We start from the raw sequence: 14,071 nt of genomic DNA, 5'->3' as shown, positions 1-14,071 counted from the left end.
ATTAAAAAGAGAAAATTAAAATGTTTACAAAAACGTATAGTTCTAAAGGCCTCACAATTCTCTTGGTAATCTTTGAGATGTTTCTATACCTTGATTGGAGTCACCTGTGGAAAGAAAAACACTACAGGCTAAAAGACTGTTTCCAATTATTATTGCATTTATTGTTGCCAGCTAAATCATCATACCTGGTGGATGCAGTATGATGCAGAGTACCTGAAATACTGGTGAATAGGAATAAAACACTATTGCATTGCCCCAACATCTAGTTTCACTCCACCAGTACCATCATCAGGCAATGGGGCTAATGGGAATTAAGTTGTGAATCACCACACCATCCCTTTTAAACACCTATTGTGTTTGTTAATAGGATTTGAACCAGTGTTTGGTGTATCTGGGGCCCACCAGAGGAAATGATCCTGGGGGCCCTCCAATGAAGAACTAGTGAGAACCAAGATGTCAGTCAGTGTTTGTGCAGGTTCTAAAGGTGTGGGCCCACCAGAGGATCCTCTGGTCTTCTGGTGGGCCAGTCCGACACTGATTCAGACTCAACCCTGTCCCAGAAAAAAAGCCAGGCCATGGGGAGTACAGCCTTGAAGGACCTTGGTAAGAGAGGTGACCAAGAACCTACTGGTTCCTCTAGTTGAGCCCCAAAGATCCTGTGTGCAGATGGAAGAAACTTCCCGAAGGTCAGTCATCACTGCAGCACTCCACCAATGGAGAGCTTTATGGCAGAGTAGCCAAAAAGAAGCTTCTCCTCAGTAAGAGACACATAGAAGCCCTCTTGTAGTTTGCAAAAAGCACCCAAAGGAATAATTTCCTGATCTAATCAAATAAATATTAAACTTTTGGGCCTGAATTTTAAGAACAATACTTGTATGGCAGTGTTCAAACAAAATTCCAGCTCCCAGGCTCTACTTAATGTGCTGACAGTGTGCAGTAGTTGGCAGTCCCCTTTTGAGCATGGTACCTTTTGGTAATTAGTTTGCGCAATAGATTATTCACAATCTCAGGTCTCCTATTGTAATGAAGAGTCAAACAGGAGTTGTTTGTGCCACACACTTGCACACCTCACTATTCCTTCCTCCTCCCTCCTTTTCTTAATGAATAATCAATGCTGCCCGGCCTCATGCTTACTCAGCTGTCACACAGTGTCCTCTGTAGGCAGTTTATGTCTGAAAGAAACACTCAGATATAGTTGAATCTCTGAGCCCAAATGTGTTGGACCAGTAGTCTAGGAGTAACTCGTCCTGTCTACAAACCTGCCAGCAGTTCATTCTTTGGTTCCGATCTCCGTTGAAATTAAGTGGATGGCCTCCATTTAATGGCAAATAATTGCTATTATTTTAAAACAACGGGCATTGTTCTCCTGGTTTTAGTAGAAAAAAGTGACCAAAATACTGAGCAAATTCAGTGTGTGTGAACATAGCCTTAAAAATGATACAATAATGAGAAAAAAATAAAATAAAATGCAATCTTTCATTTACGTTAGGGGATCTGAACCAGAGAATGAACTGCTGGCAGGTCTCTAGACAGGTGAGTTACACATAGACCACAGCTTCAACACATTTGGACTCAGCGATTCAAATATATCTGAGTGTTTCTTTCAGACATAACCTGCCTATAGAGGACTGATCTGCAATCGGAGACACTGGCTGACAGCTGAGCGAGCAGGAGTCTGGTCAGCAGTAATTATTCATGAAGATGAGGGAGGAGGAAAGAGTGGTAAGGTGTGCCAGAGTGTGGCACAAACAACTCATGAGAAAAAAAGAGACAGGGGGCGCTTCCTCGTGTAATAAAAGATAACCAGGTGAATGGTAGCAAGGTCTTACAGGGATCCACTCACCTGGATAGGTTGTGCAAAATTTAGGCACAACTCTATATGCAGCATAAAGGGGTGTACTCCGCAGCTGTACTGGGGGACGTCACCACCGACGGTGGGAGAAGCAAATGCAGATGTGTAATCAGCCGATTACAGGACCAAGAGTCGAATCCACACCAGGTATAATAAGCGCAGGAGTATTCAGATTTGCACACAACGGTGCAACCAGGGATTATCCAGAGGTAGATGGCATAGTAAACATATACTCTTTTATTGCAACGCGTTTCGGCCCTATTTGTCTAACATGGGCCTTTATTAAGCATACAGAGCAGACACTACATGAGCAATATATGGGCACATCTTAATGACATCATATTGGGCTTCCGGGTTGGTGACCTCAGGAAGTCCTGAGACAGAGGTAAACAAATATAAGCACATGACAGACAGAGGTAAACAAATATAAGCACATGGCAGTCAGAGGTAAACAAATATAAGGACATGGCAGGTTGTCACTATGTAAACCAAGGGCAAATAACATATGTAAAGTTCATCAGCCCATAAGTCCATGAGATTCCGAAGTTCACACACCAGAAGGATCACTCCGTTCCTCCACACCACTGGAGCCCTGTTTATCAGTCCAGGATGGGGGTTATTGTCCTCAAGCAATGAATTTTACCCACATAAGAACACAATCATGTTTATTTAAACAGACCATGCACTTTAGTGACTACATTCACTTTATGCTTAGTCTGTACAATCATTTCTTTGCATGGACTAACCTCTTCATTTATGTGGAGATATATGGTTGTTTATTTATTTATTGATTTACTGGTAAGAACTGGTTATGAATTTATGGACCTATGATTTTATGAACTTCGGAATCTCATGGACTTATGGGCTGATGAACTTTACATATGTTATTTGCCCTTGGTTTACATAGTGACAACCTGCCATGTGCTTATATTTGTTTACCTCTGTCTGCCATGTGCTTATATTTGTTTACCTCTGTCTGCCATGCGCTTATATTTGTTTACCTCTGTCTGCCATGTGCTTATATTTGTTTACCTCTGTCTGCCATGTGCTTATATTTGTTTACCTCTGTCTCAGGACTTCCTGAGGTCACCGACCTGGAAGCCCAATATGATGTCATTAAGATGTGCCTATATATTGCTCATGTAGTGTCTGCTCTGTATGCTTGATAAAGGCCCATGTTAGACAATATAGGGCGAAACGCGTTGCAATAAAAGAGTATATGTTTACTATGCCATCTACCTCTGGATGATCCCTGGTTGCACCGTTGTGTGCAAATCTGAATACTCCTGTGCTTGTTATACCTGGTGTGGATTCGACTCTTGGTCCTGTAATCGGCTGATTACACATCTGCACAAACAACTCATGTTGGACACTTTATTACAGTAGGAGACTGAGATTTTGCATAATCCACTGCACAGGCAAATTACCGAAAGAGAGCATGCTCATTAGGGGATTGCCAGCTACAGAACACTGTCAGCACCTTAGGTAGGGCCCGGTTATTGACAGATTCCCTTTAATAAAGTCCCCCTTTTTTATTAACCCTGGCCAGATTTACAGCAGATTTACTAAGAGGCGCACAATAACCCTAAGCAAACAGCCCAAATCACATAAGACTGGCTTTCATACAACTCTGTTAATGTCCTTGCATGGCCAAACCAGAGCTCTGATTTGAACCTAATTGAGCATCTCTAGGAGATATCTCAACATTACTGTCCACTGATGACCCCCATCCAATCTGACAGAGCTTAAGAGAAGCTGCAAATAACAAGGCCAGAAATTCCCCAGATCTAGATGTGAGAATCTTGTGAGAAAAATGTATTGCTGCCAAATGATATTCAAGTAATTACTGAATAAAGGGTCACGTTATCACTTTATGTGGGGTATTGACAGAATGATTGTGGGGGGGTACTTGAACTTTTATTTAAGCACAAGGCCACGACATAACAAAATGAGAAAAAGTGAAAGGGTCTGAAACCTTTCTGAATGCATTGTAAATGCAAAACGAACGAGTTTATAGTTTTAAGTCTTCAGTAAGAATTTCCAACCATTTAACTGCCACTTAAAGATAACATAAATGTGCCACATAAACTTTCTCTCTTCATGTTTGAGATTATAGCAGAAGAAAGGTTGTACAGTAGTCCAGACAATGGATGGATGGGGTACAGAAACCCTGGACACATTTGGGCTATTTTCCCACAATGTCTTGTTAGGTGAAAAACTGCCACTTTTTAATAATGACGACCATCAATAACAAAAGATTATTACAAACAGCCGCCATGCTCAAAAAACACCAATTTGTTGTTGTTGTTTTGTTCCTTATATGCAAAATGAAGATGAGGAAGTGAAGAGAAACCTTTAGAGAATAACACACAAGCTGCAGAGGGTGTTGAAGCAAAAAGAAGGATTTTTTTTTTTTTCTTAGAACCTATGGAGAAAATTTATTTGTTTGCACCATAAGGCTATGTTCACACAACGTTATATTTAAGTAAAGAACAGACGGTGATTGCAATGGAATCAGCATCCGTTCTTTACTGTAGGGGCTGCATTGCATTGAAGTCAATGCAATGCCGCCCGCTTGTTCACATATCGTTATGTCAATGTCCGTTCTTTACAACGGGCGTTAAAATAATGTACCTGTCTACTATTTCCAGGTGCTGTTAAAGGAACACCGTTCGGAAATATTAGCTGTTCACACAATGTAAAGTCGGCCGGCACATTACAATGAAGTGAATGGCTAATGGATTTGTTGGCATACTCAAAGGTGCCCGCAAGTCAATTTTAAGAAAATAACGTTCCTACAGCCGATACAGAGGAATCATCTGCAGGAATGTTTTGAATGCAGCTTGCTGGCCAACCGTATAACTATGCAACGGATGTTGTTAAACGTAGTGTGAATATAGCCTAATAAGTACAAAGCAAAAGTAAATTGCTCTTCAATAAAACCAATGACCTGAAATAATAATAATAATAATAATAATAATAATAATAATAATAATTATTATTATTATTATTATTATTATTATTATTCCAGATTATGACTCCAAATGTCTGGTGGTTTGCAAAAAACAACATTTTTTTCTATAGTAACAAACGGACAGTTTAAACATAGTTCTGAGATAAAGTTTCAGGTAACATACAATCTTCCAATTTAGCTTATTTCTACACACTAGAGGTTTGCTTTTTTTAAATGATCACAATTTCCTTAATTGTATATTACCTTAAGTGATAGAAATTCTTGTAGAAATATACATTTCATAAGTAAATGGGCCCAGAAATCATTTCATATGAGTTTTTGTGGGGGTGGGGACTTCACAACACTACATCTAAATAAACCAGTAATCCTGAAGGCAGTTTTCATGCTGTGAGATTTTTTTTCCCCTAACATAAAATGCAGTAAAATAGTTTTTTTTTGTTTTTTTTTCTTCCAGCCTTACCAACATGGTTTCCTAGCATTAAAACAAATTCTTCTTCTGCAATGCTGATCCAGTCTTTTGCAAGGTGTCAACTCATAACTCTTTTGTGCAAAGTGGGTTTGTGGACAATTTTGCAATATAGGTTTTGAATGCAGGCAGAACCAAATAACAACATTCTGTTTTTGCTATACAGTTCTGTGTAATATTAGTTCTGACTAGAGAGGAAAGCAACGGGAGCATGCTAGAGGAGGACTGCTCGGTATATAAATACCAGCGGCCTGTGGCTGTATCCATGTTTCCCAGGACTCCCTAGGGCGCATCCAACATTGTCAGCTATCAGTATTCAAATGTCAAGCAATCCGACTTGACACATCTGATTTGCTATTGTCTTAGGAATATATTGGAAACTGTTGGGTATCTATTATTGATCCTCATCATTCTTCATTGACTCCTATTGTCATGTGGTACCCCCTTGTTTACTGATTTCGATCTCACTGGATTACATTCACTAACATTGCTGTTTTTCTGCTACATTACTTTGTGTTTTGCATACATGGTTTTGTATTGTGTGGCTGCAATGATACATAGGTGTACAAGCCTACAGCCACCAGTATAAATACCATTTAAAGGTATTTTCCAGGTAAATATAAAAGTTTTGTATATGCCTACCTGTGCCTAAAGGCTGACATACTTATCTCCCTTGCCGCTGCCTCCATCAGATCTTCCCTTTCCTGTTCTTTCTCCTTCAAATGACATCCTGCTCTGCCCTGTGTTTTAAAAATATAAAGAACAGGACCACAATGGGGACCAGAAGATCTGACACAGGAAGTGATGGGAAAGCAGGGGAGGTAAGTATTCCGGCTTTTATTGTTTTAATGCACAGGGAGGCACATACTGAACTCAAATAAAGTATGTTACTATTTAAAAGTGTACTCTAGAAAAAAAAATCTTTCAAATTAACTGGTGCCAGAGATTTGTAATTTATTTTAATTTAAAATGTTTAAGCCTTCCAGTACTTATCAGCTGTTGTAAGTTCTGCAGGAAGTGGGGTATTTGTTCCAGTCTGGAGAGCATGTTCTAAAAGATGGCCGTAAAACGCGCCAAAAAGATAGTGTTTGAAGATAGCATGATAGTTAAAAGACACACAATGTGGTTTGCGGAAAAAAATAAAAGTCAGCTAAATATAATGTAAGCACAAGTGTACGTGATTACACATACATAGCAACTATAGTTTAATTAATTATTATTATTATTATTATTATTATTATTATTACATTACCCCTTCCAATACTTAGCTTACATGATGACTTAATAGATTTGTGTTTTCATGTAATTGAATGTAAGTAATTTCAATATAGTAAGCAACATTGAAAAGTTGAAGAAAATCCAAACTTCTATCATAACAAGGAGTGTAATATACAATGTTAATAGAACAACCAGACAAGCTTATAGCACTTTATATGTACTATATATCTCTTGGCCAATGCAGATCACATCTTCTCCAAAAACCAACACACAAACCCTTTCTGCTATAAGATTATCTCATGCAAAAGCCTTCTAAGCTGCTGTGACAATCCACTCCTAAATAATACCAGTTCAGCTCAGTAAGCTATGAACGACAAGAATTTGCAGGGCTAGAATAGATTGTGCAAAGAATTTTGCTTGAAAGTCGTTCTTCTGTGCAGTTTATATAATCTGAAATCACTTTCTGGAACAGCATTTGCTAGGTTTGCCATAAATGTCTGTTTGCAGGTGTTTTTGTCACTATAAGAGCGTGCTATTTTGTAAGCGCTGAAGCCTGGCAGTAGGTCAAATATATTCTTAAGTTATTTAGAAGAGAGTGTCCACATTCAATAAATTGCATTTTTTTTTATTCTATAACGGTAAAAGAAAGAATACACAGAAGGAGGTGTTAGTCTAGTTTGACACATTATAATATCATATCTGAGAAAATATTTTAAAACGTTGGGACTTACATTGGGTAGTAATCAGCCAGTTTGGCCTATTATTGTCCCGTTTACAAGGACAATAATAATCAAAACAAAAATCAATATAATCAATAACAAAAATCCACTCTATTCATCTGATGCAGAACTCTGGAATGTGTGGATTTTTGCTAGCATCTTACCAATCAGAAATATATATAACAAATCTGCCACATGTGCGGTGGTGTACAAAGAAGAGCACCACATACAGTAGCATGGATCACTTATTTTACCATATTTCTCTACCCAGAACAGACGATTTGAATGTTTGTTTCTTAGTTAACACCTTTTCCGTAACCGCTGGGCCAATGTGCCTCTACACTAGCTGCTAAGAATTAGGGATGGTCCGAACCGAGTTCGGTTCGGGTTTGTACGAACCCGAACTTTCGGCAATGATTAACGCTGTCTGCCCGCTCCATACAGCGGGCGGATCCAGCGGGAGGACCGCCTGGAAAACTGGGATACAGCCATAGCCATAGGCTGTATCCCAGTTTTCTAGGCGGTCCTCCAGCTGTATCCGCCCACTCCACGGAGCGGGCAGACAGCGGGAATCTGATGCCGAGCGTTCGGGTTCATACGAACCAGAACCTTGGAGGGTTCGGACCATCCCTACTAAGAATGCATTTCCACTTCAGAAGGAAGTGCTGCACAGGTACAGGTACTTGACTTACAACCAGAATGGGAGCAGCTAAGGCTGGACTTCTTTTCCACAAGCGTTGCCTTTATGGTACATTGACTCCTTAACATTGATTCATTTACATTTTCCATATATTTTAGCCCTCATTTGAATGTTTGTTTTTTTTTCTCAGAAGATAAATACCCTTTAAGATTTATAGACACGAGTAAGCACTAAAGAGTAAGAAAGTGCAATAGCCCAGAATTCCATCAGGTCAGTTTATGTACCTTGCTCATTGCAGATTCACAATACAGTACAGTACACCAGTGCTTACCTACAGTAGTTGTGTACCACTATAACTACTCAATTAAGATTTCCAAATCCATAACTATCAGTTCCTTCCATCTCTGCCTGGTTCCTGAGATCTTTTCCAATTTATACTTACAAATGTCCGGTTTGGTGCACTGAAGGCGGGCCCAGAACCCCCAGTGCACCAATATCCCCTCCCCTCAGTGACGCACCACCTTCAGAATCAAGTTTATCCCCAGTCTGATGTGTCACTATGGAGAGGAGACATTGGTACTGGAAAAGCTGGGCTAGTCTCCAGAGTACCAAACCAGAAAATTGCATAAGAGATCTAAGGAACCAGGAGGCAATGGGAGGAATGAACTGCACTGTTACAATGTGCACTGTGGCACCATTCAGGTGATATGGAAACCTTAATTGAGCAGTTATAGTGGTTCTTTCTCTTTAAAGATGAAGAGATCTTAGAGATATTAAAGAGATCAGCAGAATAAGTTTAATACTGGATATCTGTCATTTGACACTACTCTTTGTGAGATCATTATGTCTAATGTATGATTGCACAATGAATGAATGATGACAGGTATCACAAAGTGGCATTGAGTAGAGACGACAAATTCAGCTTTGCTACATCTGTATCTATTTTATCATACATTGATTCTTTAAACTTTGCTGTTAGGCTCAATCACATGCATAGCCATTATATACCTTATTTGGGGTGCAATATGCTATAGCAACTATTAGTAAGAAAAAGTCTTTTATTCTTGTGGATAAAAAAAAACTGATAAGACATTAAGTTTTGTTGGAGTAAGATGAGACTTATTAGAGGAAATGCTCTTCCATCCAATCGGAATGGTTTCTTATACTATCTTGTGCAGTACGGGAGAATTCTGTTTGTAAAGTAGAAAAGTTATCACTGCACATGAAGTTCTAATTAGACTTGTAAGAAAGGTAAACCCTATTAATAAGAAGTTTCCCAGAGTGCTATCTGGGTAGATTTAGACACAATTAGCTGCCAGTTCTTGTCTTTATTACAGAGTTTTCTCTGTGGAACTAGTTTATCCACAAGGAATTAAATGCCAAGGTAAGTTGATCCTATCAGAAAAGCAGAGAATATTAAGCTAGCGCACAAAGACTTTTTTGAAATACCTGTATATAAATCCCCGTGAGCATACATGTCAACCACATAGCGACAGAACTGATACTGATCTAACAGAACAAAAAGGGAAAAAAAGACCAATCAACAGAATGGATACATCAAGATGGCTGAGGAAGAGAGAAAAACACATACAGAACAGAGGTAACAAGCTATAGGAGATGATGTGCTGAGTAATTCATGAAGAGCAAGAATAGAAGAGCTGAACTGATACATAGTTTAGTCTACACATAGTTTATTCTACACCATACCATATCTGCCTAGAATATACAATTCACTAAGCAAGGTACAGCTGTAGAAAGGGAATGTAGACTCTACTGGGTTATTTAAAAGAAACTGGTCACCGGAGAAGAGAGGGAAGAGCCCGCCCGACCCCCCGGTGGAGCCACGGATACTTACCTCATCCTGCAAGTCCCACTCCAGAAGCAGGTCCGGCCGTGGAGAAATTGCCGCCCAAAGGTCTCCACGCGATATATGTAAATGGGAAGAGATGAGTCCGACGTCCATAGGAAATCACTGGATCAATGATTTCCTATGGACGTTGGACTCATCTCCTAGAGCATTATTAAAGACCCTAAAATTTGGCTGTGGTATAGTGTTAGGCCTCATTTACACGTTCCGTGCATGGTCCATTTACATGGACAGTGTGCAACAGAATACATTATCAGAGGTCCTAAACAGTTTTAATTATCGCAATATTGTACTGACACAGCCGATACCATGAAGATTTAGGGCTTATTCCCACATCCTGTATTCCATGGCATCGACAAACAGGGAAGCTCTGTAGTAAATGCTTTCTCCTCCCGGCATCACATATCAATATGATGCTGGGAGCAAGAGAAGTATTTGAATCTATGCATGGTACCGTAATGAAGCAGCTGTCTGGCTGTGTCATTACAGTGCCATGAAGAATCAAGCACTTACCCCGATCCTGGCATCATATTGATACATGATAACGGGCGGGGAAAGAGTCCTCTACAGAGGTTCCCTGTCCATAGGAATACAGGACGCAGGAATAAGCCCTGATTCAGAGATCTCCACATCATAATGATAAATGATGCCGGGAATCATGCACAGATCATATTCACAGAACATCTAAACTTTTACTTTTGACACATCATACAGACATATACAGGACTTATACTTCTCCTTCTTACTCAACTTCTTTCTTTCATTCAAAAAGCTCCATGAAAAACTTCGGTGTTTTATCTTTTAAATTTTATACAGTTTTTTATAAATTAACCAAAATATTTTATAAAATTAAATTAATTGTTATTGTAATGCAAGCACCTACAGCTGATTGTGCTTGCATCAGACTTAAATTAAGAGGGGTGGGGGGATTGGCAGTCTGCATCTATTTATAGCAATTTAAAAAAAAAATGTGTAGATCTGCCATTATACAGATAAATTTAAAAGGTTATTCCTATATTGACTATGCTTGACCAAGCACCTTGTGGTGCTTGAGTTTCAGCAAGACACTTTAGAGTTTTATAGTGAAATGTATTGCATTTTTTCATTCAAATTTTTGTATATTTCATCTCTTAAAGGATGATATATAAAAAGTGGCATGAGAAAATGCAATATGTTTCTGCGAGACACATTAGAACTCCGGCAGTATGCTATTAATTAACAATTTTAATGTGTTTTGCAGTAACATATTGCATTTTATATTCTTTCTATTTACACATTCCTTGAAGGTGAACCAGGCATCTTATGCTGTGTTGAGCAGGGAGCACCTGGTCAAATGCTGGAGTCTTCCATTATTTCCAATCAGGTTCATTTCCCCAAATTTAAAAAATGCTTGACTCAAGTAACAAGCTCGCCCAACACTACTTTTGGCTTGTTGTGGCTGCTAGAAGTGCTCAGGAGGAACCCAAAAAACAGTCAAGATTGTTTTACAGTTTATGCAACTCTTATTGTCATCAATGGGAACTATGCAAACAGTGTAGCAACAAAGGCTCCTGGTGATGTGAACTCTACTAACACTTTCTAAAAATAACAATTTGGGCCACATATATTAATCAAATTAATGCAGTTTTTCATACAATAACATTACATGATATTCATTTACTAAGCATATAGCTTTAATTTTACAATAATATAATATTGCAAAATATTTACTTTACTTCTAGGCGAAAAACTACACAAGGTCAGAATAGGCATTCACTGTAGAAAGTTCTCTTAAAGGGCATTGGTGGTGCCACTATTACAGATCACCAAGAGGGCTGTTATATTGAATTTACTGTAATATATTCAGCAATGAAAAAGATGAAGGTCTCCAGCTCCAATCCATAAAAACTTTAAACTATGCCATAGATAAGAACTGCAATAGTTTGAGATGCATAACATTCCATTCGGTTTTTAATATGTATGTGAAGATTTCTTTTAATTGTTAACAATAGCTTAAAGTTGTTGTTGTTGTTTTTTTATTCTTTATTTCCTTTTACAAATATTTCCATTAAAGCATAAAAGCTGCAGATCATAAAGCCATGTACAATTTTTATCTTCAAATATATAACACATCCCTATAATATACATGTACAATTGTTTACTCAATAAATTTTAATAATGATTGTAGCTGGTGACCTTAGGAGTGAGATATCTTTCCTTTCATGTGTCACGGAACGGCCAGTCTCTGCACAGATCATCCTGGCTGGTACTGCAGTATCGGTCGGATGATCTTTATGGCCGTAGTGTTCTGATGCACGCGCATCAGCGTGCACCCGCATCAGAACTCCCCATAGGACACATTGAATCAAGTGGCCCGAGCCGCTCGCTTTATTGTGTGAACTGACAGGGTTTCCTACTGCCGCAATTCACTGAATTGCGACCCAAAAAACTGACATGTCAGTTCTTTGCGGCGCCACACGGGATCCCGGACAAAGCATATACGATGTGTATATGCTCCGGCCGAGATCCCATAGAACAATAGGCTATGTTCCCTTCTGCACAAAGTACGGCCATTGTTGCCAGTGTGTTACATAGTGTGAACATAGCCTAATACTGTATATTCAGCTTAACCCATTCTTAAAGGGGTTATCCAGCCTTAAAAAGAATCGATAACCTATCTTTAAGACAGGCCATCAGATGTTCGTAGAGTCCACAGTTTGTGTTGTCCTATTCAAGTTAAGAGGACAGCACTACTGTTCCTTGCATTATGACCACAAATAGTAAATTGCAATCATGGAAGAGGAAAACATTGAGGAAGTTGCAGCATTTATTAGTGTTGAATCCCCTTCAAACAGCTGATAGAAACGTTACCATGCTGATCTAATATTGATGGCCTATCTTAAAAAAAAAAAAACAATTCCTGCAGCTAAATAACCTCTTCACAAAAATACTTTTTAATTTCTACAATGCATTCGGAAAGTCTTCAGACCATTTCACTTTTTTTATATTGTGGCGTTGCGCTAAAATAAAAATCAAGATTCCCTCAGTATTCTGCATATAATACCACAAAATGACAAAGCAAATTTACTAAAATGGAAAAAAACTCAATATTTATTTGACACAAATAGTTAAACCCTTTTGTGAGCAGCCCCTGTGCTCCCAACCTCCGTCATTCCTGATGAGAACATGGCTGGATTCTGTCCTATTGATTACATCTTGGTTAAAAGGGGTTATTCAGTAGCGGTGCGGCGCTAAACAATTATTCACTAAATAACACACATTACAAAGTTATACAACTTTGTAATGTATGTTATGTTAGTGAATGGCCCCCTTCCCCGTGTTCCCCCCACCCACACTAGACCCAGAAGTGTAGTGCTCTATACTCACCTGATTTGTGTCGACCCCCGTCCGCCATATTGTGACAATGATGTCATCTTCGGGAGGCCGGCCGGACCGCAACAAGCCCTCCTTCATGCGGCCCCCCCCCCCTCTGTTTGCGGCTGAGTAGCTGATGATGCGGCAGAGGGGGGGGGGGCGCATGAAGGAAGGCTTGTTGCGGTCCGGCCGGCCTCCCGAAGATGACATCATTGTCACAAGATGGCGGACGGGGGTCGACACGAATCAGGTGAGTATAGAGCACTACACTTCTGGGTCTAGTGTGGGTGGGGGGAACACGGGGAAGGGGGCCATTCACTAACATAACATACATTACAAAGTTGTATAACTTTGTAATGTGTGTATTTAGTAAATAATTGTTTAGCGCCTCACTACCCCTTTAAGACCAGGACCTGATTTCCTTTAAAACTTAGTCTTTCACTGTACCAAATGCCTGGTACAGAATAGCGTATACTTAGTGTGCCTATGCTCACTTCCTACCCTGTGATTAGTTATCCTAACTTATTGCCTTCCTGACTTTAGTTTGTATCCCTGACTATGTGTTTGCCTTCTGTATTTTGGTCTTCTGTTTTTTTGACTCCGGTTTGCCTTTATTGCCTTGCAACTTTGTACTAGTTTCTGCATCTCATGGTTTGACCCTAGCTTGCTGACCACCCGCCATTACATATATCTGTCCTTGTGTTATACTTGTTAAGTTTGTCTCATGTCCTGTCCCACCAATATTAGTGTAGGGGATGTCTCCAAGTTGTCCCGTGTCATTTAAGACATGTTTTAGCAAATAGGCAGGGACAGTGGGCATGGACCAGCATCAGGGCTGCACTTGTCTTTGCATCACGTATGTGTACCATGACCAGTCCTGACACCTTTACTTGGTACTTAGTTGAGGAACCTTTGGAAATTACAGGCACCACGCTTCTTTGGTATGATGCTACAAGGTTCGTACACTTTTTGAGAATTGTC

At 39.4% G+C, this 14,071-nt stretch overlaps 1 protein-coding gene across 1 annotated transcript in view; it reads right to left on the bottom strand.

The window, feature by feature from the left end:
• Nucleotides 1–14,071, bottom strand: part of TRDN (triadin) — a 255,364-nt gene that overhangs the window by 53,239 nt on the left and 188,054 nt on the right. Inside the window, exon 24 of the mRNA XM_069974192.1 lies at nt 9,319–9,378. Coding sequence (XP_069830293.1) covers nt 9,319–9,378 — 60 coding nt within the window. The remainder of the gene's footprint in view (nt 1–9,318; nt 9,379–14,071) is intronic.

The sequence above is a fragment of the Dendropsophus ebraccatus genome, chromosome 6 (assembly GCF_027789765.1).
Source record: "Dendropsophus ebraccatus isolate aDenEbr1 chromosome 6, aDenEbr1.pat, whole genome shotgun sequence".
NCBI classification, from domain to species: domain Eukaryota; kingdom Metazoa; phylum Chordata; class Amphibia; order Anura; family Hylidae; genus Dendropsophus; species Dendropsophus ebraccatus.
This window is presented reverse-complemented; position numbering and strand designations above follow the sequence as displayed.